The 26,699-nt window shown below is 43.5% G+C and overlaps 2 protein-coding genes across 7 annotated transcripts; one reads left to right on the top strand and one right to left on the bottom strand.

Annotated features, from left to right (window-relative positions):
* Positions 1-3,895: 3,895 nt before the first annotated feature.
* LOC115164544 (indoleamine 2,3-dioxygenase 2) lies at positions 3,896-12,788 on the bottom strand. Of its 3 annotated transcripts, none has more exons than XM_029717147.1 (10): positions 12,632-12,785; positions 11,980-12,075; positions 11,459-11,578; positions 6,502-6,620; positions 6,374-6,388; positions 6,091-6,190; positions 5,735-5,852; positions 5,586-5,658; positions 4,779-4,927; positions 3,896-4,498 (listed from the first exon to the last, which is right to left on the bottom strand). In XM_029717147.1, the coding sequence occupies exons 1-10, from the start codon at positions 12,722-12,724 to the stop codon at positions 4,134-4,136; spliced, it is 1,248 nt and encodes a 415-aa protein (XP_029573007.1). In that variant the 5' UTR covers positions 12,725-12,785; the 3' UTR covers positions 3,896-4,133. The 3 variants fall into 3 exon arrangements, with proteins under 3 accessions (XP_029573007.1, XP_029573008.1, XP_029573009.1); XM_029717148.1 differs by having other exon boundaries at positions 5,586-5,637; positions 12,632-12,784; XM_029717149.1 differs by lacking the exon at positions 11,980-12,075 and having other exon boundaries at positions 12,632-12,788.
* A 1,635-nt stretch (positions 12,789-14,423) lies between these two features.
* LOC115164543 (rho-related BTB domain-containing protein 2) lies at positions 14,424-24,575 on the top strand. Of its 4 annotated transcripts, none has more exons than XM_029717143.1 (11): positions 14,424-14,592; positions 14,697-14,821; positions 17,548-17,749; positions 18,087-18,190; positions 18,299-18,484; positions 18,737-19,680; positions 19,762-19,880; positions 20,318-20,468; positions 21,626-21,714; positions 21,900-22,005; positions 22,188-22,393. In XM_029717143.1, exons 2-11 carry the CDS (start codon positions 14,757-14,759, stop codon positions 22,391-22,393), a joined length of 2,172 nt encoding a protein of 723 aa, XP_029573003.1. In that variant the 5' UTR covers positions 14,424-14,592; positions 14,697-14,756. The 4 variants fall into 4 exon arrangements, with proteins under 4 accessions (XP_029573003.1, XP_029573004.1, XP_029573005.1 ...); XM_029717145.1 differs by lacking the exon at positions 14,424-14,592 and adding an exon at positions 16,769-16,934 and having other exon boundaries at positions 14,746-14,821; XM_029717144.1 differs by having other exon boundaries at positions 14,424-14,821; positions 22,188-24,575.
* Positions 24,576-26,699: the final 2,124 nt, after the last annotated feature.

Here is a 26,699-nt window from a genome sequence, read left to right as displayed (position 1 = left end):
TTCCTGAGTGTTTGCAAATTCATCACCCTCATACATAGTTGATTGGTGTTTATGTTCAATTACCTGCTGTGTAATCTGCTCAGTTTCTACTTTAACTCTCAGTCATGCTCTCCATATCAAGCTATGTATCTTTTAGTGTATCTGCATGTACAGTACTCGTAGGCGTGTGGGGTGGGGGTGTGTGTCAGAGAGAGTGAGAGCGAGAGAAAGAGAGATTGATGGATAGATGGACATTCCCTCTCCATGCTGGAGAGCCCCCGAGAGCTTCCTGTAAGTTTGTTAAAAACACGGATGAGAAGCTGTTGATAACATGATTGTGTGGGCGCCATCAGGGAAGGTGACATTAGAGACAACCTTTAGTGGAAGAGGAAGTCAATCAGTGGAGCAGGAGGGAGGTGGACAGCCAGCAGTGGGACGTGTGGTGGTGCACAGGGGAATCTCTGGCTACAGGCCAGACACAGGAACATGCGGGTAGTCACGGGTGTTATGACAGTGTGTGTGTGTGTGTGTGTGTGTGTGTGTGTGTGTGTGTGTGTGTGTGTGTGTGTGTGTGTTTGACCGTGCACATGTGTGAGGACGTGCGGATGTGTATGTGTGAGTGTGTGTGACCCATTGGTTTAAAAAAAAACAAATAAAGCAACACCTCATGGCACATGACCTACTTGTTGTGTGTATGTACTGACATGTATGTACCTGATAGATCCACACACAAACTACATGTTAATGTTTTTAAATGTATGGAAATTGTGAAGTATTTTGTCTGTAATATATTGTTCCTTATATATTGGGCCCAAGTAAGACTAACTGTTGCCATTGGCGTTGGCTAATAGGGATCCTAATAAATCGAATCAAATCATTGCCACTCTTTCTGTTCCACACCTGGCCAGTGAGTCACTCTCTAGTGGTGTCAGTGTGAGCCGCTATGCTCGTCACTCTGATCGTGGCTCTGTTAACCTTTAAGACAAAAGGCCCTGACGTGCTCAGGCTCCTACTAACCTCGTGAGGGGAGGCGCCTTGAATTACATTTATTCTTCTCTCTTCCAACGATGGCTCATTTTATAACAACTGGAAAAAATATCTTGGAAACCTTTCATCAACTCCAAAGGTGAATCATAAAAGCAGTTTTGTCTCCTTGTTTGTAATAAAACAGATTGTGATATTCAAGTTTCCAGGTTGTTTAATACAGTGCAATAAAATCATTAACAGCAATATTACTAAATTGACATTATCTTATGGAGGTTTGACAGCTGTTACAGGAGTGAGGACAGAGACCAATGAATCCCCCAGCTCTAGGTTGATTTCCATGGCCATAGGTTAAAGTGGGGTTTCACCATGTAGTTTTTCCATTGTGATCACAAATGTTTTATAACAACATAGGCAATACAATGGACTCACCTTGAATGAACAACATATGAAAGAATGAAGGGTGTGTGTATGTTTTTGTGTGTGTTTGTGTTTGTATTTCACGTCCCCCGAAACCGGACACTGTTGTAAGATCCGCTGAACCCTCTCCCACGTGACAGACAGGCCCAACAGGCCCGGACACACAATGAACAGATCCTTAGAGATGGCCAATGTTTACTGGAGGGTTGTCAGGGACTCCTCCACGCTGAGGTAATAAGGAAGGGATTATTTGCTTTGGCTGCAGAAGAGGGCTCTAATCAGATCACTGCGACATGTGAGTGCAGTATTTTCTTTTTCGCCACCCAATGCTCTCCCTCCCTTCTTATTCTCTACTCTACTCTCCTGTATGTCTGTCTGTCTGACCGTCCCTCCCTTCCTGTCATGTTTACTACTCAGTTTCTCCGATTGTAAAAGAGGTATGTGTGAGTACGTAAAGGAGCTCTTTCCTTCTCTGTTTGCTTGTTTAGTGAAAAAGAACTAGTATACGGCCCATAAAACCATGGCTTTTGGGACATACGCCTGATATCAATTTCCCCTCAATGACAATCTCTTGTTTTTGCATGTCCTCCCTATTCAGTATGTGGGAGAAGAGGGAGGGTAAGATAGATCGGTCAGGTTTGTGGAATTGGATTTCCATGGCAGATTGACACACATCACCAGCTTTATCTGATGGTGCATGACAGTTATTGTAATGAAACGCCAATGGAGGCGAGCCAGGAAGTGTGAAGATAATGCCATGGCACACAGGCCATTCATGGCACAATCTAGCTCTTTATTTCTTTGGGTATTCCATGCTCTATCACTCCAGGAAGTGACAGCTGGGGCATGTGAGGGGCGTATGTGGGCAGGAGGAGCACTGGTCTGGAGGAGTGAAGGAATATCTCTGGTAACTGATGGAGCTTCACTCCACTGCATTGTGTTCTGAAATAACTCCCTGATGGAGATAACACACCTTTATATAGAGGACTGACAATGGCAGTTTATATCCACTGTGCTAAAAATGTTAGTGCCCTACTTGGAAATAAATTGTATACACAATGACTACAGACATTTTAAGAATAAGCCTGTTGTTCCTGAACACTTTACACTCCTTGCTTAAATGGCATGTCTCTGGAATTTGGTGTGATGCTTTCGTCCATCCCATTATCGTCAAACAGAAGATGAAAACATAAGCCAGAACACGTGCCTCAACAGGACCATACTAATAATAATGATGGAAGGTGTGGACTGTCCATTTCCTCAGTTATCTGATGTACATAGCAAGTGGTCTCTCTCTCTCGCTCTCTCTCTCTCTCTCTCTCCTCTCTCTCTCCTCTCTCTCTCGGCATGCTGTCACTTCAGTGCCCTACTCTGGTGTCTCTGGGTACTGCAGACCTTAGGACACCTGCTCTTTGCTGAAAGTGGAAGTTTCATTGTAACTTTTTTATGTTAGTTATGATGATCAATTGCAGGGACCTTCAAATTACTTATTTTGCAAAAACTCCCAAACAGGACGTGGTCGAAGGAATTGTCGGTTGAGCGCCGAGACAGGATTGTGTTGATGCACAGATCTGAAGGGTACTAAAATATTTCTGCGTCATTGAAGGTCCCCAAGAACACAGTAGCCTCCATCATTCTTAAAAGGAAGAGGTTTGGAACCACCAAGACTCTTCCCAGAGCTGGCCGCCGGGCCAAACTGAGCAATTGGAGAAGAAGGGCCTTGGTCAGGGAGGTGACCAAGAACCCAATGGTCACTCTGACAGAACTCCAGAGTTCCACTGTGGAGATGGGAGAACCCTCCAGAAGGACAACTATCTCTGCAGAACTCCACCAATCAGGCCTTTATGGTAGAGTGGCCAGACGGAAGACACTCCTCAGTAAAAGGCACCTGACAGCCCGCTTGGAGTTTGCCAAAAGGCATCTGCTCTGATGAAACCAAGATTGAACTCTTTGGCCTGAATGCCAAGAGTCACATCTGGAGGAAACCTGGCACCATCCCTACGGTGAAGCATGGTGGTGGCAGCATCATGCTGTGGGGATGTTTTTCAGCGGCAGGAACTGTGAGACTAGTCAGGCTTGAGGCAAAGATGAACAGAGCAAAGTATAAAGAGATCCTTGACGACAACCTGCTCCAGAGTGCTTAAGACCTCAAACTGGGGTGAAGGTTCACCTTCCAACAGGACAACGACCCTAAGCACACAGCCAAGACAATGCAGAAGTGGCTTCGGGACAAGTCTCTAAACGTCCTTGAGTGAACCCGATCTAACATTTCTGGAGAGACCTGAAAATAGCTGTGCAGCAACGCTCCCATCCAACCTGACAGAGCTTGAGAGGATCTGCAGAGAGGAATGGGAGAAACTCCCCAAATACAGGTGTGCCAATCTTGTAGTGTCATACCCAAGAAGACTCAATGCTGTTATCACTGCCAAAGGTGCTTAAACAAGGTACTGAGTAAAGGGTCTGAATACTTACATAAATGTAATATTTCAGTTTTTTATTATTTAATCAATTCTAGAATAATACTTAAACATAACAAAATGTAGAAAAAGTCAAGGGGTCTGAATATTTTCCGAATGCACTGTAAGTGCGAGATTTCTTGCATGAGAGTTTTCTGACTCTCATGCAGGAATTGGGGATTGTGGTATGAGCACAGTCGGTCTGGACTAGTCATCTGATACATATTTTACATTCTATTTTAGATTAAATTAAGAAATTAGTGGTTGCATTTAATGGAAACCAACACTGATGGTTTAAATTGAGACGTCCCGTGTGCGGTCCCTTACAGTCTTTAGGAAGCTCATGATGCCTGAGCCTCCGGTGCCCGTCTCCTCCAGTGCCGTGGGCGCCCTGCTGACAGTCTCCTCCTGGGAAATGTTCCCCTGGTTTCGGAGCTGTCGGGCACGGGCAGCGGGCACAGTGATAAAGCGGCTGACCACGTTGATGTGATAGCTGCGGAGGGCAAGCAGCTTGGTCACACAGAGCTGGAAGGATGCGGTCAGCGGTTCACAGGCCTGCTGCTGGACAAAGCCTCGCAGGGAGGGCTGCAGAGAGATGTCCTGGATCAGACGCTTGTGGGAAGGGGGCATGTAGTTCCTCATACGGGTCAGAAAGGCACCTGTACAAGTAGATAGCACATTCACCCTCACTGGAAATGACGTCTTTAGGATACCTAAGTATAAAAAATATGTCTATGTAGAATAAAATGGCATGCCAAAACATTTTGGAGACGTCTGTATAACACGGGACATGTTACAACTCTTTGTGGTTCTAAGTGAACATTTCCTTATTACATAAGAAAAGGCCTGTTAAAAAGTATGTTAATGCAGCCATTGATGGATTTTTGTGTGGTAATATTTTTTCTATGCACTGACTCTTCTGGACCTTTGCTTTCTTACCACTCTTTGCTTCATGTTTGACACCCAGCAGCTCATCAAAGCAGTGCAGCAGACTGCTCTGGGCAGCACTCCCACCAGAATACTCCATAGGCTCTGCCTGGACGCCCTCATACACCAACCCAGCTGGCATGGAGGAGTTGTCTTTCCACCTGACCAACACACATACAGGTATATAATACACTGAGTATACAAAAACATTAAGAACACCTGTTCTTTCCATGACATAGACTAACCAGGTGAATCCAGGTGAAAGCTCTGATCCCTCATTGATGTCACGTGTTAAATCCACTTCAATCAGTGTAGATGAAGGGGAGGTGACAGGTTAAAGAAGGATATCTAAGCCTTGAGACAAATGAGACATGGATTGTGTATGTGTGACATTCAGAGGATGAATGGGCAAGACAAAAGATGTAAGTGCCTTTGAACAGGGTATCGTAGTAGCTGCCAGGCACACTGGTTTGTGTCAAGAACTGAAATGCTGCTGGGTTTTTCACGCTCAACAGTTTCCCGTGTGTATCAAGAATGGTCCACCACCCAAAGCACATCCAACCAACTTGACACTACTATGGGAAGCATTGGAGTCAACATGCGCCAGCTTCCCTGTGGAATGCTTTCGACACCTTGTAGAGTCCATGCCCAGACAAATCGAGGCTGTTCTGAGGGAAACTCTATATTAGGAAGGTGTTCCTAATGTTTGGTATTCTCAGTATATAGTCATAAATTACATGTATATTATATGCGTCTAACTTTTGTCAGACATAAAAACTAATTTTATATCGTCTAGCCCTAGGGGTATTCAGTACCTACCCAGACAGATAGATCCTCATAATGCCATAGAAGACTTCTGGTTTGACATACACTGGAACAACATAAGAGACATCTATATGCTGAGAATGCAGGTGAACTGGACTGAATGTCAATGCAGTAAAACATCTCATCTGTTTCAGCTGTAGTACCATGCATCAGTTTAAGTGCATCTGTCATGCCCTGCATGGCCTGGCTGAATTCTTCTAGTGCTCTGGTTACAGTCTCAACATCACTGCACTGGACCCCATTAATAACCAAAGGAATACTCTGAAACACAACAAAGCATCACAAATCAACATAGTACTATGGATATTATCTGCTCAGTTATGTGATCTACTGTAGTATTTTTATTTGTGTGTCTTGTCTATTTTGTCTTTACTAGTCACAACTAAAAGACCACTGTTTCCTCTGACGGTTTCATGCCTGTCCTTCTCAGAATGTGCAATACATGTGTGACCAACTGCACATTATACAGCTCTTTATGTGTTTCAGGAGAGGCCTTCACCTTAATGGCTGGCACTGCAGCCAGCTCCACTAGCAGAGTGACCATGAAGAACCCTCTCACACTGTCCCCACCAGGCAGCGTGACAAGCAGCTCCAAGTTCCTGGGAAAGAGATGAAAACAACAACTATCACCAAGGCCACAATGACAGCTGGTAAGAAGTCAAAGTTCCAGCAAACCATTTATGAGATTTTCAAATTGCATTAGCTAACAAGCAAAGACTATTGGAATGTGTGGAATCTACAAAGACAGCTTGTTGGAATCAGTTATTCAAGACGATACTTACTCCATGTCAAACAGTCTGGTATGGAAGATGAGGTGGTGACATGAAAAATAAACACATTTTCCTTAAATATCACTGACAGACAAAAATATAATTGTATAACAGGAGACCCTTGAGTATTCTAACCTTACCCCTGTGGATCCCTCTTCTTCCAGTTAGCCAGTACTGCGTCTGCATGGGTAAGGATGGGAGGAAGTCCTAGGCGCTGAGACACCTCACAGTATGGAATGGCCAGGTTGCGGGGAAGCATCTTATGGGAGATAAGAGTTCATATCAGAGGGACTTGCTGTTATATAACAGCTGATACTCAGTGCATTATATGATGACTGGGGTTATGTTTACAGATAGCCAATGTACATACAGTAAGTCCCTAATGTGCATGGATCTAGTAATGATCTGTTGCTCTTCATATCCCTGCTACCATCTCCAATTCGCACAGATCCACAGATGACGCAATCTCTATTGCAATCCACACTGCCCTTTCCCACCTGTACAAAAGGAACACCTATGTGAGAATGCTGTTCATTGACTACAGCTCAGCGTTCAACAACATAGTGCCCTCCACGCTCATCACTAAGCTAAGGACCCTGGGACGGGATCCTAGACTTCCTGATAGACCACTCCCAGGTGGTGAGGGTAGGCAACAAAAAATCCGCCACGCTGACCCTCAACACGGGGGCCCCTCAGGGAACATGCTCAGTCCCCTCCTGTTCTCCCTGTTCACCCACGACTGCGTGGCCACGCACGACTCCAACATAATCATTAAGTTTGCCAACAACACAACGGTGGTTGTGTTGTGATTCCAACAAGATGATTCCAACAAGCTGTCTTTGTAGATTCCACACACGACTCCAACACCATCATTAAGTTTGCCGATGACACAACAGTGGCAGGCCTGATCACCGACAACGATGAGACAGCCTATAGGGAGGAGGTCAGAGACCTGACCGTGTGGTGCCAGGACAACAACTTCTCCCTCAACGTGATCAAGACAAAGGAGATGATTGTGAACTACAGGAAAAGGAGGACTGAGCACGCACCCATTCTCATCGACGGGGCTGCAGTGGAGCAGGTTGAGAGCTTCAAGTTCCTTGGCGTCCACATCACCAACAAACTAACATGGTCCAAGCACACCAAGACAGTCATGAAGAGGGCATGACAAAACTATTGCACCTCTGGAGACTGAAAAGATTTGGCATGGGTCTTCAGATACTCAAAAGGTTTTACAGCTGCACCATCGAGAGCATCCTGATGGGTTGCATCACTGCCTGGTATGGCAACTGCTCGATCTCTGACCGCAAGGCACTACAGAGGGTAGTGCGTACAGCCCAGTACATCACCGGGGCCAAGCTTCCTGCCATCCAGGACCTTTATACCAGGCGTTGTCAGAGGGAGGCCCTAACAATTGTCAAAGACTCCCGCCACCCTAGTCATAGACTGTTCTCTCTGCTACTGCACGGCAAGCGGTACCGGAGTGCCAAGTCTATGTCCAAGAGGCTATTAAACAGCTTCTACCCCCAAGCCGTAAGACTCCTGAACATCTAATCAAATGGCTTCCCAGACTATTTGCATTGCCCCCCTTCTACGCTGCTGCTACTCTCTGTTATTATCTATGCATAGTCATTTTAATAACACTACCTACATGTACATATTACCTTGATTACCTCAACACCGGTGCCCCCGCACATTGACTCTGTACCGGTACCCCCTGTATATAGCCCTGCTATTGTTATTTACTGCTGCACTTTAATTATGTGTTATTCTTATCTCTTCCTTTTTTGGGGGGGGGAGTATTTACTTAAAACTGCATTGTTGGTTAAGGGCTTGTAAGTAAACATTTCACTGTAAGGTCTGTCACATGCGCCGAATACCTGTTGTATTCGGCGCATGTGACAAATACAATTTGATTTGATTGGATTGGGATTTTGTAGGTCTGATCACTGACGACGATGAGACAGCCTATAGGGAGGAGGTCAGAGACATGGCAGTGTGGTGCCAGGACAACATCATCTCCCTCAATGTCAGCAAGATAAAGGAGCTTATCCAGGACTACAGGAAACGGAAGGCCGAACACGCCCCTATTTACATTCAACGGGGCTGTAGTAGAGCGGGTCGATAGATTCAAGTTCCTCGGTGTCCACATCACTAAGGACCTATCATGGTCCAAATACACCAACACAGTTGTGAAGAGGGTATGACAACGTCTCTTCCCCCTCAGGAGACTGCAAAGATTTGGCATTGGCCCTCAGATGCTCAAAATGTTCTACAGCTGCACCATTGAGAGCATCTTGACTGGCTGCATCACTGCTTGGTATGGCAACTGCTTGGCATCTGACCGCAAGGTGCTACAGAGGGTAGTACATCACTGAGGCCAAACTCCCTGCTATCCAAGACCTCTGTACCAGGCGGTACTGGAGTGCCAAGTCTGTAACCAAATGGCACCTGAACAGCTTCTATGCCCAGCGTCTACCCAGACTATTTACATTGACCCCCTTTATTATATATTCCTTTATCGTTTTGCACTGCCTTACTTGCACATGCTCTACGCACACTCACTAGACTCTACCCAGACACTCACACACACTACTGTACATACGCTCACACACACAAAACATGCTCACTAGACTCTACCCACACACTCACACACACTATACACACACACTCACTAGACTCTACCCACACACTCGCACACACACTACACACTCACTAGACTCTACCCACACACTCACACACACTACACACACACACACACACACACACACACACACACACACACACTCACTAGACTCTACCCACACACACTCACTAGACTCTACCCACACACACTACACACGTACACACTCACAAGACTCTACCCACACACTCACACACACTATACACACACACTCACTAGACTCTACCCACACACTCACACACACTGCACACACACACACACACACACACACACACACACACACACACACACACACACACACACACACACACACACACACTAGACTCTACCCACACACTCACACACACTGCACACACACACACACACACACACACACACACACACACCCTCACACATACAACACACACACACACACACATTCCCTAGACTCTACCAACACCCTCACACATACTACACTGACACTCCAACTCACACACACACTACATACGCTCACACACACAAAACACACACGCACGCATATTGACGCCACACACACACATACACACACACACACATACACACACTCACACTCACGCGTAGACACACTTTCACATTTCACATATTCTGCTGCTACTGTTTATTATACAGTGCATTCGGGAAGTATTCAGATCCCATTATTCTCTGCAGATGCTCTCAAGCTCTGTCAGGTTGGATGGGGAGCGTCGCTCCACAGCTATTTTCAGTTTTGTCCAGAGATGTTTGATCAGATTCAAGTCCGGGATCTGGCTGGGCCACTCAAGGACATTCAGAGACCTGTCTCGAAGATACTCCATCATTGTCTTGGCTGTGTGCTTAGGGTCGTTGTCCTGTTGGAAGGTAAACCTTCGCCCCAGTCTGAGGTGCTGAGCACTCTGGATCAGGTTTTCATCAAGGATCTCTCAGTACTTTGCTCCGTTAATCTTTCCTTCGAGCCGGACTAGTCTCACTTTCCCTGCCTCTGAAAAACATCCCCACAGCATGATGCTTTCACCACCATGCTTCACCGTAGGGATGGTGCCAGGTTTCCTCCAGATGTGCCCCTTGGCATTCAGGCCAAAGAGTTCAACCTTGGTTTCATCAGACCAGAGAATCTTGTTTCTCATGGTCTGAGAGTCCTTTAGGTGCCTTTTGGCCAACTCCAAGTGGGCTGTCAGGTGCCTTTTCCGTCTGGCCAATTTACCATAAAGGCCTAATTGGTGGACTGCTGCATGAGATGGTTGTCCTTCTGGAAGGTTCTCCCATCTCCACAGTGGAACTCTGGAGCTCTGTCAGAGTGACCATCGGGTTCTTGGTCACCTTCCTGACCAAGGCCCTTCTCCCCTGATTGCTCAGTTTGGCCCGGCAGACAGCTCTAGGAAGAGTCTTGGTGGTTCCAAACTTCTTCCATTTAAGAATGGAGGTCACTGTGTTCTTGGGGACCTTCAATGCTACAGAAATGTTTTGGTATCCTTCCCCAGATCTGTGCCTCGACACAATCCTGTCTCGGAGCTCTAAGGACAATTCCATCAACCTCATGGCTTTGTGTTTGCTCTGACATGCGCTGTCAACTGTGGGACCTTACATAAACAGGTGTGTGCCTTTCCAAATCTTGTCCAATCAATTGAATTGACCACCAGTGGACTACAGTCAAGTTGTAGAAACATCTCAAGGATGATCAATGGAAACAGGATGCACCTGAGCTCAATTTCAAGTCTCATAGCAAAGGGTCTGAATACTTATGTAAATAAGGTATTTCTGTTTTTTATTTTTAATACATTTGCAAAAGTTTCTAAAAATCTGTTTTCGCTTTGTCATTACATGGTATTGTGCGTAGATTGAGAATATATTTTTTCATTTAATCAATTTTAGAATAAGGCTGCAACGTAGCAAAATGTGTAAGAAGGAAAGGGGTCTGAATACTTTCCGAATATACTGTATATCCTGATTGCCTAGTCACTATGACCCTACCCACATGTACATACTGTATTACATCAACTACCTCATTCCCCTGCACATTGACTTGGTACTGGTACTCCTTGTCTATAGCCTCGATATTGTTATTTATTGTGTTACTATTTCCTTTTTTATTTAGCAAATATTTCTCTTACTTTTTAACTCTGCACTGTTGGGAATGGGCTCTTGAGTAAGCATTTCACTGTAGTCAACACCTGTTGTATTCGGTGCATGTGACCTAGAAACATTTATTTTATTTGATGATTTGATCTCAAACCTGAAGGTGCCAGAGTGGCTGGATATTTTGACCTTTGATTTATAGTCAGAAAATATGATCAGCAATTTTTTTCACCTGCTGTGATTTCAGAAGAAAACCTTTTTTCCAAAATAATCTAACGGTTACATGTGTCTCTCTTCCCACTCCAGGTCCAGAATATTCCTAATAAGAAGGGTTGGTGAAAAACCTTGACTGTGTCATCCTCTCCCTCCTGCCACACGTAACCCATGGTCATCACACTCAGGGCCAAGTGGGCCAGACGCAGCTCTCTGTGGCTCTCCAGGAATTGGGTGTTCAGCAGGGGCATCTGAGGGAGTCGGTATAAAAATGTAGGTGACACTACAGTCTATCACGTACAAATGTTAGTCATTATTAATACACTATGCTTGAAATATTACACATTACCCATTTGACTTTGTTAGATATTTAAATGCTTCAGGCTATGTAATGAATCAATGAAATGAATGATCTTCATAATCAAACCAGATGTATGTTTTGTCATCATCTCTTCACACATGACACATTGTTATTAACAGTGTGGAACTGTCACCAAAAGCTGTTGAACTTATAAATCTATTTAATTTCCACTGTTTAACGTCTTCCAAACCAAGTTGGTAGAATTCAACCAGGTGGTAGAATTCCATTCCCCCCTATTTCACCCCTTGTTACTTACTGATCAGCTGAGTTTTACAGTATAGACAGCTTTACCTTGAGAATGTGGGAGCGCAGCATGTGAGAGTAAATGAGCTCTGTAACATGCTGGGCAATGTCCATCCAGGGCTGGTAGTATGGCGGCAACTCTGCCTTTAGGGTATTGAGTCATATTGAAAAGTGTCAAGGTATTGTCCTGGATTGGAATGCTCTCATCTGCATTCCAAATTCAAACGCCAATGCAGTCTAGAGCAGGGCTCTCCAACCCTGTTCCTGGAGAGCTACAGTCCTGTAGGTTTTCACTCCAACCCTAATCTAGCCAGCTGATTCTAATGATTACAGTAACTGGTTGATATGCAGAATCAGATTAGTAACAACTGGGGTTGGAGTGAAAAACCTACAGATGGATAACTCTCCAGGAACAGGGTTGGAGAGACAAAAAATACCAATACCAAACTACCAACACAAAAAAATACAGCTTGATTTGGGGTCTCTGGGAAATGAATGTCACTGTGTGAGGCTAAGAAAGTTATAACCTGCCAACCACATATTAAAATGAATCAATGCTACTTACTTTACCCTTACTTTCATTCAACAAACAAAAACAAATGACTATAAGCAGGAGCAGCAGACCTAATGAGATTCAGCAAATACCAACTATTGACTGACACCAATTACAAATGCAATTGGTATCTATTGAAATACCTACCAGGGGTGCAGGGAGGATGAAGCCAAATTCCTCAGAGACATGGTAGGGGTCCAAAGAGAAAGGCTTCTGTGAGTCTGTGATAGTAGTGGCCATGGGGGCTGAAAGAGGGCAGTTTGAATGATCTGGTAAGTATGCAAAGTGAGAGTTCAGCCAGACCTCAAACTGTCTGGACCCCAGCACAGAGTTCACTTGTAAACCGTGTCAACAAAAATCGGCTTACACAACTTTTCTCTTTACCTTTAGCCACACTATTGCACAATGGTCTCATATCATTATGAGTTAGTAGTTCTAGGGTCGAGACATGCTTTTGGCCTTGTGATCTAGTTTGACCTGTACTGGTATCAATCTATAAACATGTCTATGCGAGAAATGTTATGTTCAATCAATATCGCATTGTGATTACCAGTGATGACAAAATAGCAGCTTACATAGATGTGAAGAAAATAGTAATGCAGCAGCCTCATCTTGTGGAATAGATAACACATTACAATGGTTAGAATAACATGGTGGACACATTTTGGTACTTATTCACATATGTCAGTTAACATATGCAATGTCATTGTCTCAAGCAATGTCTTGATTAGGGCTACTGTAGCCAAAAACCCGCATGTGTTTATGAAAGTCAATAACTAATTAGTCCTTCCCAAAGGGGCTTACTGTTAACAATAGCTGTTTACTGTAAGATGAGAGTGTGCACCGATATGGGTGCGATGCAGCCTCTGGCACATTATTGTTATCTAAAAACATTGTGTCAGGACAATTTTTCAATCTATAGAAAATACATTACTAACTGTCATTACACAATTATACCATTTTGGTGTATCCAGTAGGCCTACTCTGGATTTCCTTTCCACACAAGGACATTTAACACTGTGGAAATTACTGCTCTGGGTAAGTTCATAGACACTTTCAACTCTAAAGGTCAAATGTAATTTAATCTTCCTGTTCTCTCAACAAAGTTAAAATATACCAAAACATGTGACTTTGTGTGTGTGTGTGTGTGTGTGTGTGTGTGTGTGTGTGTGTGTGTGTGTGTGTGTGTGTGTGTGTGTGTGTGTGAGAGAGAGAGAGAGAGAGAGAGAGAGAGAGAGAGAGAGAGAGAGAGAGAGAGGCAAAAAAAGGAAAGGGAGGGGGTGGAATATTGAAAGTGGAAGGATGAGTGACCATTCTTTCTTAAACAAACTAAGGTGCAGTGTTTGGCCAGCCCACAAGAGAACGGGTAAGGAGCTGAAAATAATTTTCAAACAGTATTTATGATGCCTGTGGGTGTTTAAAATGTTTTAAAGTGTATACAATCTTGTTTATACAGGCGATGCTTTGAGTTAGGTTAGAACTTTGTCAAATGAGATCAATCCATGAGACATGGTTAAATTGACCTATGGTCATGCAAATATTTTATTTATTTTTGGAAGGTTTTATGTTTTGTGAACAGAATACTTGAGAGGGGTAAAAACAACCCCATTGAGGGATCATAAAATCTTATTACAATTTCAGGACCAGGACCATATTGACTCACAGTACCACATCATGGCAGTCATGGCAACTTTAAAGTCCACTCAGATCACATCCCATTATGTTTGCAATAGCCTACGATTTTAAGATATATATATATATATATATATATATATATATATAGTTTATTGCTTATCTCAGACATAATATTTGGAGTTTAGACATTAACCTTAGTAATGATCTGTATAGTAGCCGAGCTGAGACTAAAAGTATTTTCAGTAGAATCTGAACCAGAAGATACAGCAGCTAAATAGCCTACATTTGGATTGAATGGGATTTGCTGGAGATTTGCAGTGGAACGCTGTTTTGTAATGAATGGGGTTTTTATTGGTGCGCGTGCATCTATAATAAATTACGTAGGTGACTGGAGCTGGTTCTTTGACGCGGCGTGGCCTGCGGTTGACGGAGAAGACGGACTCATGTAGACCACCAGTGTCCTCAGGCACACGGTGATGATATCCTTATTATTTTTTACCAAGTATTCTTTTCTGGTGACTTTAGCGGCGTGGCCGCTATTTAATCCCCTATATTTAATATATGTAATTCCCTCTAGTTATCCTTGCTGCGAAAATGACGTTCAACCCAGGCTACGGTAGGGTGCTAGCCGCATCCGATGGAGCACTCTTCTTCTCAGTCTCAAACATCGGTCAATCCGATGCACCATTTCCTTATGTTGAGGTAAGGAGAAATGTTGGCCAAATGCGCAACGGGATAGGCCTTTGGGTCAGTAACCTATAATAGCCTATACTAATCTAACATTTTGGCATGCACCTCGATAACACAAAATGGCACAAGGAAGGAACCTCTGGGTGTTACGTAACGGTGGCGCTGAATGCCCAGTGACTCGGCTTGATGGAAATAGCTTTTGTAGCAAGCTGGGTGAATGTTATTAGCTAAACCCTTTATAATTTGCTGACCTGCATGTATGGTCAGTTCTTGGAGCGGATATAGCCTATAGTATAGTTATATTATAAAGAGGCTATCATATCGTCTGTATGGCCAAGTTATCTAATGGAATCCTCTGAAATAATTCGTTTTTTAGGCTATGATATATCAAACGTACTAGTTATGTCAGTCTAGTTTGCATCTAAAGCTGCCTAACTAAAAGGGGCCATAGGCTCATGAGAATCCATACGTCCATAATATAACGAAATAACTATGGAATTCTTCTTTGCACACAAGATAGTGCTAGACTTGTTGTTGTATAGGCTGTTCTATGACAGACAGTATTTGGTTGCATCACCCCGGCATTAGACAGAGGTCTGAACTGCAGCTAAAGTGCCTCGGTTGAGTTCTTGCTGAATTATGATTGATGACGTGGCTATTTGTTAAGCGCAGACTGTTGCCAAATAGCCAACATTACCAACGAGAGAAAATGGCATTGAGGAGTAGGTTGGCAATCCACCCCAGAATTCAGTTTCCGCCGCCGTGCAAGTTCGCAGCCTTCTTCCATTCAAGAACATAATATTGAAGGTATTTTATATGAATTGGCGTGCTGCAGCTAGCCTACTAACTACATTGTGAGAGGATGTGATAGCCTATATTGGAGCCCACAGAGACCAAGCAGAACCAGCCGACGGTACACCATGCCGAGTGGACACTCGAATTTCGTCGAAACACAACGTCATCATGTTTCGCGCCCTCATTGTCAAAGACGGTGACATTGTTGCAACTCATAGTTGCGGAGGTTGTCTGGATACTGGGAATGGACATTTTATTAACGAATAAAGCTACGGCGGTGTAGTTGCTGGCTTGATATGCTATGACATTTCTTCCCCTCATGGTCCAGTCTGGCCGCATTGTTTACGTTTTTGCGCGTGGCTGTCAGTCTACTTTGTAAAGGTAATTCAGTTGCCATACCCCTGTTACAGTATACCGAGTTTTTGATAGGTATATAATCAGTAAATCTATGGCCCATTGCATGTGTGGTACCAGGGTATGACACAGAAGCAAATCTGGTTCCCTTGGAAACTGGATAACGAGATCAGCAACCACTATTTTTCTAGACGTGGATAGAGGGTTTCCGTCTGTCTGAACTAATTATGTTCACCACAATTTTCTTGAATCCTAGACTGATCTAAGGTTCGATTTTTTTTTTTTTTGGGGGGGGGGGGGGGCTTGCTAAGACACTGCCAAGGAGGGGTTCTTGATCAAATAATGCTTAGATGATTGATTGTATAAATTCATCAAGAGACAGATGTCAGTGTGAGTATTTTTGTCCAAAAGAACACTGTTGTTTGACATTGCCAGGCCTATTGGTAAGACCATGGCTGAATTTATTGAAAGATTTGTTTTGGTTGCAAGTGCTTTATACAGAAGTGTGATTTCAGCTGCATCCTTGCATAATGGGACTCCCTGTGGGCTGTTTAATTTGATCCAAGATCTCTGGGTAACAATGTGAATCATATTATATTTTGTTATGTTGAATGTGGCTTATGTTGGAGAGAGGTTGTGATCCTATAACACATTGTTCTGGGAAATGGAATGTCCTCTCCTTTCAGTATAACTTAGTATTTAAGTCTGCATAAAACACAGGGAAACACAAAATGACAAGACACGGGTACAGCCTGAGTATAACCCAGATGCTAGACAAATTAAGTTAGCAGAGTCTGTGCTTATTTTTAGGAACACATCCTACTTCACTTCCAGAACTCTGAAATCCCCAGCGTGTCTCTTCAAATGAAAGAGTAAGGAACGTCAGGGACCTTCTGAATTGGCACAGGCACTCAGCCATGCAGCCACATCACTGGGGCCGAGCTCCCTGCCATCCAGGACCTCTATACCAGACAGTGTAAGAGGAAGGCCATAAAAATGTTCAACGACTACAGCCACCCAAGTCATGGACTGTTTTCTCTGCTACCGAATGGCGAGCGGTCCTGATACACCAAGTCTAGAACCAACAGGACATTGAACATCTTCTAGCCTCAAGCCATATGACTGCTAAATAGACTGCTAGATAGACTGCTAAATAGTATTTGCACTAACTTTTTTGACTCATCACATATGCTGCTGCTACTGTTGATTATCTGTTACTATATTCCTAGTTATATGCACATATCTACCTCAATTACCTTGTACCCCTGCACATCGACTCGGTACTGGTACCCCGTGTATCATTGTGTATTTATTATGTGTTTTGTTACGTGTTCTGTTATTTCTCTATTTTCTTTCTCTCTGCATTGTTGGGAGAGGCCCGTAAGTAAGCATTTCACTGTTAGTCTACACCTGTTGTTTACAAAGTATGTGAGAAATAAAATGTGATTTGATTGCAGTATTGATACCTGATGGGGTCGTGATGAGGTGCAATGTTTTTAACAAGCTCCTCAGTACCTCTGTGATATTTGATCTCCAGTTGATTAACCCTTTGGAATTTGATCAAACTCTGCTTTCCTCTGCCCTGACAGGCCCCAGTTGATGGATTCTGACATGGACTATGAGAGGCCAAACGTTGAGACTATCAAGTGTGTGGTGGTAGGGGACAACGCTGTTGGGAAGACCCGCCTTATCTGTGCCCGGGCCTGTAATGCCACACTCACTCAGTACCAATTGCTTGCTACACATGTACCCACTGTCTGGGCCATAGACCAGTACAGAGTTTGCCAGGAGGTGAGTGGTGGAGTTCTCTAGTTTTGCCTGTTAATTAATGAAAAGCTTTATCTGTTTGTCTGTTTTCTCTATTGTGGCTACGTTTTAGGTAATGGACTGCATGGGGTTTGAAATGAACTGTTTGGTCCACCAGCAACTTGACTGTAAAGGAAAACAATACTGAAATCCTCTGTTTTAAGTGCTACAGTTGGGTAAATGGTTGTTGCACATTAACAAACCTGCAACACACAATGTTTATCTTGGGCTTAGCACATTAGGCTGGTGGGCAGGTGTTAGTTTCACACCCTGCAGTTGTTGGTAATATCCATGCATGTGATAGATATGTCTCTCTGGTCAGGTTCTGGAGCGATCTAGGGATGTGGTGGATGACGTCAGTGTGTCGTTGCGGCTCTGGGACACATTCGGGGACCATCACAAGGACCGACGCTTTGCGTATGGAAGGTGAGATCAGCTGACCTTGTTTACTCATGCAAGTCATGGTACTGTTGCAGAGTAAAGTAAGTGGACCTTTCCTTTCTGTCCCTTCCCGAACCCCACTCGTCATTGCAGGTCGGATGTGGTGGTTCTGTGTTTCTCCATCGCCAACCCCAACTCCTTGTACCATGTGAAGACCATGTGGTACCCTGAGATCAAACACTTCTGCCCCCGGGCTCCAGTCATCCTGGTGGGCTGCCAGCTGGACCTGCGCTACGCTGACCTGGAGGCAGTCAACAGGGCACGACGGCCACTAGCAAGGTGCCCTACAACTACTAAGTCCAGTGCTTTCAATCTAAAGCAGTGCTTTTCATCTCAAGTTAAAGTTGATAGCCTGTGATTGATAGAGTCACTGTGTCACCATTAGAAATGTAGGTACCACTTTGTACTAAGATTTGTAAACAATATACAATGTTATTTATCCTCATGCTGCTCTGAATCATGTTAATTTAGTCCGTAAACTCACTTAACCTTTGGCCTCTTTTTGGCCTCATTTATGGTCATATCTTCCAGACCCATTAAATACAATGAGATTCTGCCTCCAGAGAGGGGCCGTGAGGTGGCCAAAGAGCTGGGAGTGCCGTACTATGAGACCAGCGTTGTGGCTCAGTTTGGAGTAAAGGACGTATTTGATAACGCCATCCGGGCCGCCCTAATCTCACGACGCCACCTGCAGTTCTGGAAGTCTCACCTGCGCAACGTGCAGCGGTCCCTCCTCCAGGCCCCCTTCCTTCCTCCCAAACCCCCACCACCCATCATCACTGTGCCACCTCCCCCCACCACCACTGAGGAGCATCCCGGCCGTCTTCTAGAGGACCCCCTGTGTTCCGATGTCATCCTGGTCCTACAGGAGAAGCAGAGAATCTTCGCCCACAAGATCTACTTGGCCACGTCCTCCTCCAAGTTCTATGACCTCTTCATCCTGGACGCCCGGTCTGAGGAGACTGAGCGGCCCGCGCGCGCCACTGCTCTGTCTGGGCGTGAGATGCTGATGCGTGCTGCCAGCTTCGATGTGTGTGAGAGCCCTGACGAAGGTGACAGGGCCAACCTGCGGGCCTGCACCAGTGACGGCACCCTGAGGGACTCTGAAGGGGGCCGGAGGGGCAGACTGCTGTCTACCTGGAGCAGGGCTTTTGTCAGCATCCAGGAGGAGCTGGTGGATGACCCAGTGACCTACAGCCCCAGGCCTATGACCGTGGTGCACATGGACCAGTCCATGCAGCTGGGGCCCTTCCGCGCTGTGCTACGCTACCTGTACACTGGTCAGCTGGACGAGCACGAGAAGGAGCTAATGCACATCGCACACATTGCTGAGCTGTTGGAGGTCTTTGACCTGCGCATGATGGTGGCCAACATCCTTAACAACGAGGCCTTCATGAACCAGGAAATCACCAAAGCCTTTCATGTACGGCGCACCAACAGAGTCAAAGAGTGCCTGGCCAAAGGGACCTTTTCTGGTGAGCGCACATCATAATACTGAGGGATTTTGTACACTGTGTTTCTCCTTGGATGCAGTATGATTTAACTTTGTGTTCCAGATGTAGTGTTCAAGCTTGATGATGGAACGATCATGGCCCATAAGCCCCTGCTCATCTCCAGCTGTGACTGGATGGCAGCTATGTTTGGGGGGCCCTTTGTGGAGAGCTGCACCAAAGAAGTAAGTCAATTCTTTACACCCTCTCACTGGAGTTAGAGAGTGTACCACTATATTACATTTTTATTGGTCTTGTGCACAATAACAAGACCTTCTGCAAGTCACCTAAATAACCAGCCTGAATAACCAGCCTGAATAACCAACCTAAATAACCAGCCTGAATAACCAGCCTGAATAACCAGCCTGAATAACCAACCTAAATAATCAACCTGAATAACCAGCCTGAATAACCAACCTAAATAACCAGCCTGAATAACCAGCCTGAATAACCAGCCTGAATAACCAGCCTGAATAACCAACCTAAATAATCAACCTGAATAACCAGCCTGAATAACCAGCCTGAATAACCAACCTAAATAACCAAACACACAAGATCACAGTAGAATAAACTAGTGAATAGGAACGGGAAGAATGATGTCGATCTGTGCCTTTTGTCTCAGGTGCTGTTTCCTAACACGACTCGCAGCTGTATGAGGGCTGTGCTGGAGTACCTCTACACTGGGCGCTTCTGTTCCCGCACTGACCTGGATGCCATGGAGCTCATTGTTCTTGCCAACCGTCTTTGCCTCCCACACCTAGTTGCACTAACAGGTATCTACTTGTTTTTGAGCACACCCTCATACACAAAGCCACATCTGTGCAACACAAGACATGCACACTTATAGTTTAACACACACTTCCCTCTCTTTTTCCTTCTCTTCATAGTGTCTATTAGGCTAATATGTGTGTTGAGAAGTTGTTTCTGTTCTTTTAATAATTATGTTGCAAGTTAGATTTGGCAATGTGCACAGTGACAGACTGGATTTTATAGGATAGGATGATCTTCAATGTCCCAGAAGGAAAAATGGTCTTAGACACATTACTGCTGTAAACAAAATAGACTCTGTACATTACACACTCAACATAATATATACACTACATGTTACTCTTATTATACACGTTGTACATTTCTCATATAGCCAAATACATAATACGTTGCACATTCCCTTATATTCTGTCAGTGGTGTACTAACATAGCTCAGGTTGACTTACAGTATTGCTGTTTAGGTATTTGATGGACATGGGAAGGAAGGAGTGCTTATATCTGTTTAGGTATTTGATGGACATGGGAAGGAAGGAGTGCTTATATCTGTTCAGCTTACAAGTAGGGACCCTATAGCATCTGCCTGAGGGGAGGAGTTGATATTCAGAGTGAAGTACATGGGAGGGAGCAGAAATGATGCTGCCTCACACCCATGACCTTCATGGCAGTTTGTATCAGGTGGGCAATTTGAGATTTCAGTTGAATATCTCTATGACCGCATGGTAGATCAGGACAATTATTTTCTGGCCAACTCCAAAAAGCCATAGGAAGTAGAGGTGTTGTTGGACTCTGGAGCAGACACTCTTTACTTGGACCTTCCAGCTCAGCACATTGTCCATATATATATACCCAGGTAACCTGTACAAACTAACCTGTGCTATGTTGGCATTGTGGACAACCACAGGCACATGGTCACCAACAGATTTGGGGTCAAACGCTATCTTCTCTGTTTTCTTTACATTGAGGATGAGATGGTGCTCATCACACCACTTGACAAACCTTTGAATTTCTGACCTGTACACAGTAGTATCAGCATGTTTATACATCAGACCAAGAATGGCGGTATCATCAGAAAACCTGACAATACAATTATCAGAATTACTGCAAATTATTATTATTATTCTGTTGTTCTTGTGATACCCTGCATGTTATGCCTCTGTTTCAGAACTCTACACAGTGACAGTCCTGATGGAGGCTGCTATGATGGGGGCTGATATTGACGGAGATGTGCTGTTATACCTGGAGATGGCTCAGGTAAGATGGAGGCCTTGTTCCTATTGCAATTCCATGAGTGTATTTATTCTTTATACTGTTTTTCTCCAATCTCACAAGTGTTTCTATTTCTAATGCTAATTTCTTTAACAAGTGTTACACTTTTAAATGTAAGAAGTTAGCACGTGTGGAATAAGGTCTTCCATAATATCTTGTCTCTCTGGCAGTTCCATTGTGCCCAACAGCTAACTGGCTGGTGCCTTCACCACATCTGCACCAACTATAATAGTGTGTGCCGCAAGTTTCCTCGAGACATGAAGGCCACGTCTACAGGTGATGCAAGTGAAATGCTAACTAAAGAGAACTGTATGTGCGTGAAACTACAATTGTCATTTGAAACGCCCTTTTACATCAATGCAGGATTTATAGAGAAGTTATCATTATATGGAGCATTTGTGTCTGCACATCTGTCTGCATTTGATGTTGCTAAAGCTGTTGAGCCATGCCTCTTGCAGACAACCAGGACTACTTTGAGAAGCACCGCTGGCCACCAGTGTGGTTCCTGAAGGAGGATGACCACTACCAGAGAGCAAGGAAGGAGCGGGACAAGGAGGACTTCCTGTACCAGAGGAGGCAGTGTAAACGCAAGTGGCTCTTCTGGAACTTTCCCTCTTCTCCCTCTGCCAACTCCGCCTCTTCTGGTTCCAATGCTGTCGTCTGATTGGCACTCAGGTTACAGGCAAGGCCCTCTGTGGGGATCTGTAGAGATGACTTGGGAAAGTGGAGAATCAGCACAGTTGGCCAGACACTAGGCCCACTCATTCAGGCCCTCACCTTTCCCTCCCTCATTTCTGTTTTGCATCTGCAGCCAAGCTACACTCCCCCAGGTTTGCAGGGTCAGCTAAATCGGATAATGAACGAAATTAGTCTCTTTCTTTCTGTGTTAGCATATCCATGCAAAGACAATGAAGCTCAAACCTTAAAGATCAGTGACTTAAACCTTATGAACAAGGCAAGGTAGATAGATGGTGCTGGTAACTGCTCAATAAGTTGTTGATATTCCTGCATACACCACCAGGGGGAGAACTGAGCAAGTTATGAAGAGGCTTAGCTTCAAGGTAAAGAACTGTGATCCTAAGCTCATGATAACCATTGACTGACTTGAATTGACAACCAAGTGCTTATCAGCTGCAACAGACATAGCAAAGACCAATGACCAGCAAAGTAACACAGAAATCAAGTCTCAGTGATAACACTTTCTTGCCCTTAAGTGTTTGCACAATCTACCAAACCAGGATGTGTACAGTACAATTATAATCACTCAACCAGAAATATCAACAAAATGCATTAGGTCTGCATTAAGATGAATCTATTCAAGTCATATAGGACATCCCCTTAGATCATCTGCCTACTGGAAACCACTAAGTCTGTACAGAATTACGACTTAAATGAAAACAGCGGAGATTTGACTCCTGTCCTCTTTTGTACAGTTATTGTATATTGCATTTTTCTGTACAACTTGCACAGCTGACATTGATGTGAGTGTATACACGACCCCTGTGTTGTGACGTGTGGCTACATGTCAGAAAAGGGCTTTCTTTTACACGGCCACATTCGTCTTTTGACAAGATGCAAAAGAACCTGAATCACAGAGTATTGTTCAGCATTTGCTTTTGAAACGCCAACAAACACAAACAAAGCTCACCACTATGTGTTGCAACAATGGAATAGCTTTGCACTACCAAGTTTCCTTTTCCTTAAAATCGGCAATTGTACCTTATCAGGAGAGTCTGATATATTTATCCACGTATCTTGAACCCCACAGCTTTATGGTGAATGCCACTATCAACCGGACCATTCCACATTATAGCAATGGATCTGGTGTATTTCATAAACCAATATGCCAACTCTTGGACTTGGAGAATCCACATGCACAGCAGATCCCCTCTTGGACGGTGGTGTTTTAGGCTTGTCTGTCTGTAATGGCAGTGACCTTGCCTTTTAGAAGTTTGACATTATGCTTATAGGGTATCCCTGTGATTGCATGTCATTGGTTATTTCAGATGTACACATACAGGAGACTGTCTCGTGTCTGGGTCTCATCATTCATCTATAAATTCCTCCTCACACCCTGCTACTGGACTCTTCTCAAGAGAGGGGGGAGCACCACCTGTATGTATCAGCATTCTGATGAGAAGAGCACCGAGGCCATTACAGTACTGGACACACATGTGTCTGAAAAGCTTCAAACAGTCTAAATGGGCTTGGAGAGATGATCATAGGATGAGAAAAATAACAGCACTACAAGACAAGTTGAATAGGAAGATGAATTTAAATCCTTAGTGTACACTGAAGAGATATCTGAAGAGGATGTTTATATCCCTGTTGTCATTTCACCAACGACAACCCACAGTATTGTTTTGATTTATAAGCATGGTGCTCATTCATTATTGTGAGTATTTACAGCAGGTGTATATCAAAAGTGGATTACCGATTTCTAGCAACACTTTACATGAAGTTGCCCCCATTGCAGTGTCCTGGAATTACTATGAAATGCCGGTGGTGACCAGAAATAATAACAAAACTTGACCTGTTTCACACACATAATTATGAATGCTGCTAACTTATCAAGGAAGTTGAAAATCCATGTTGTTTTGTGCTATTTGGGCAACTTATTGTAAGGTGTGATAGTCTACCAGATTTTGTTTGTTTTATGGAAAGTTTTTTTTCTTCAGATTTCTCCAATGCTTGTGCTGATCTCCGGTTACATGTATGGATGGTATGCAGGCAAACTGCTTTCAGATCAAAAGAAGTGGCTCTGTGGCTTGAGAAGGAAAATATGACATGGAGCACCCTCCCAGCCAATATACATTATTGTCAAGAATTTACTTGTAAAAAAAAAATATATATATATATATATATAAAATAATAGCTTTTTGTAAGATAATGTAAGTTACTTGTAGGATATTGTTCTCCTTCATGCACTTAGAAAATATAGCCTACATCCCTTATGACATCACTAAAACGAGTTTTACAGTCATTTAAATGCCATGAATCCACTTACAAATCTAACATGATATCTCAGAATGTTGTTTAAATGCTCAATTATACAAATAGACTGCATGTACAAGGCTCATATAGATGTGTAATCTGTCATTTAAGGTATAGATTATGGCAGTGCAGGAGCACAAGCCAGTAGACTTACACTTTTAGATCAAGTTCATATGTGATTTGTTTCTATAATCTAATTGAAAAAGGCAGGTTTGACATATGTATCTTGTAAAAGGATTAATCACTTGGCATACCATCCCAACTCATAATCACTTGGATCATTCTGTATTGCACTGGACATCCGAGTATGTAGGCTTGTTTTGTCGTCAATGTTCTGTTTTTACCAAGTAGTGAAATTATTCATTGTGTTGGAATTGTTGGTCTGTAAAATAGTTTTGTTGTGTTTTGTCAAATTGGTAAATGCATCAATGAACCTTTGAAATATTGTATTAATCATATATTTGATCAAATTTACCCTTAGAAGATTTATGTTTTGATTCAGGCCTTTGTTCCTTTTTTTCCTGTTTTGTCCATTCCACTTGACAATCCGCATTTACATGCTGTGGTTGAAATGCATTTGAGTTGATATCTCAATTAACCCTCTTCTGCTAATGCACTGCATCCAAGAAGACACCTCATGCCTTAATGTATAGTGTGTGAGAGACATTGAATGTAGATATTGTTACTGTGGTCACTAGTTTGTGTGTACTAAAGATGTGTCAATGTACCATGGTACTGAAGGCTTTGTTTATGTGTAAGTGTACATATCTGATTGTGGCATTAATGTGTGTACAGTTGAAAGCATCGTGAGCCTGTGCTTTTGTTAGTTTAGACAGTGTTTTGGTTGAATATTTTCATGCTCTGAACGGAATGTTTAGTAGTAAACCACTTTTCACCACACCAATAGACTAACACGATGACAAGCCCACTCTAGAAAACACATTCATCAATTACAAAAGTCAGCGCATCCCCATCAAATTAATGCAGAGAATACCAATTCTAATTTGTTTTCTGATCATTAACTTCACTATGGAGAAATATCAGTATTATCATTACAATGGATGGCATTGACTTGGTGTGGGAATTAGAAGTTGGATTATTAATCAAAAACATAGATAATGGCCAATTCTTTTACAACTGCCTGTTATAATGTGGCCGAGAAAATAAAACAAGCTTTTAGCTGTACATATTTCAGCATAGATACTAGCTGATGTTGTACACTATGCAGGACATAGGCATACCAGTGTCGTTTAAACCATAAATGCACATTGCATTATGTAGACTGAGAGCCTTAGCTTCGATTTTCATCGAATTGTATAAGGGGGTATGATATGTACACAGCTCATATTCTTAGATGAGTAGGCAACTTCAGGTGTTAACTGCAAATATATTATGACTAGATAGAAAGAAAAGTTATAACTCAGAACTTTTAAAGCCCTTTTCCATGTGTTTAGGTGCTATATCACCGCTGCAGAGAAGCACAAACCAAAGGGAGCTTGTAGCAGTACCAGGACACCAATCTGCTGCACAATCAGTTGCATAGTTATAAACAGAACTTGTATTGAAATGTTTGAATTCAAAACTTGAATCTTTTCTCAGTGTTTATAGCCTGGTCTGACATTTTTGCTCGTCAACAGGTATTTATTTTTGTTGTTCTGGAGAGTTACAGATGTTTGTATTGTTTGTTAGGAGCTGTAGATCTTGCGTTCTGTAGCATGTGTTCTTGAAATGTGTAAATAGTGTTTATGTAATAAATATAAAGTAGCAGCCTGCACACAGATGTCTTTGTGTATGATTCAGATCCTATAGAAAGTGGTCCAATCGCCAAACAGGGTGTCGATTAATGATCGGACTTCTCCAGTCATCTAGGCAGGGCCGGTTCTAGCATTTTTGGGGGACTTAAGCGAAATTTGGTTCGTGGGCGCCCCACCTCGCTGCAAATATTTTAATGGCCCCTGTCATGACAGCAGATAGAA

The sequence above is a fragment of the Salmo trutta genome, chromosome 27, assembly GCF_901001165.1.
Source record: "Salmo trutta chromosome 27, fSalTru1.1, whole genome shotgun sequence".
In the NCBI taxonomy this organism is placed as follows: domain Eukaryota; kingdom Metazoa; phylum Chordata; class Actinopteri; order Salmoniformes; family Salmonidae; genus Salmo; species Salmo trutta.
The sequence above is the reverse complement of the archived record's forward strand: the minus strand, read 5'-3'. Positions and strand labels throughout refer to the sequence as shown.

What these genes read in the sequence shown, in the direction of transcription:
- LOC115164544 (XM_029717147.1), bottom strand. Translation starts at nt 12,724, where the DNA reads ATGGCCACTACTATCACAGACTCACAGAAGCCTTTCTCTTTGGACCCC. An exon ending in GAGAGGATGACACAGTCAAG is followed by an intron (nt 6,621 to 11,458) that starts GTTTTTCACCAA and finishes ATCTCCCATAAG; the next exon opens with ATGCTTCCCCGCAACCTGGC. An exon ending in TGCACTTAAACTGATGCATG is followed by an intron (nt 5,659 to 5,734) that starts GTACTACAGCTG and finishes CTCAGCATATAG; the next exon opens with ATGTCTCTTATGTTGTTCCA.
- LOC115164543 (XM_029717144.1), top strand. Translation starts at nt 14,757, where the DNA reads ATGGAGCACTCTTCTTCTCAGTCTCAAACATCGGTCAATCCGATGCAC. An exon ending in AGTACAGAGTTTGCCAGGAG is followed by an intron (nt 17,750 to 18,086) that starts GTGAGTGGTGGA and finishes CTCTCTGGTCAG; the next exon opens with GTTCTGGAGCGATCTAGGGA. An exon ending in GCACGACGGCCACTAGCAAG is followed by an intron (nt 18,485 to 18,736) that starts GTGCCCTACAAC and finishes CATATCTTCCAG; the next exon opens with ACCCATTAAATACAATGAGA.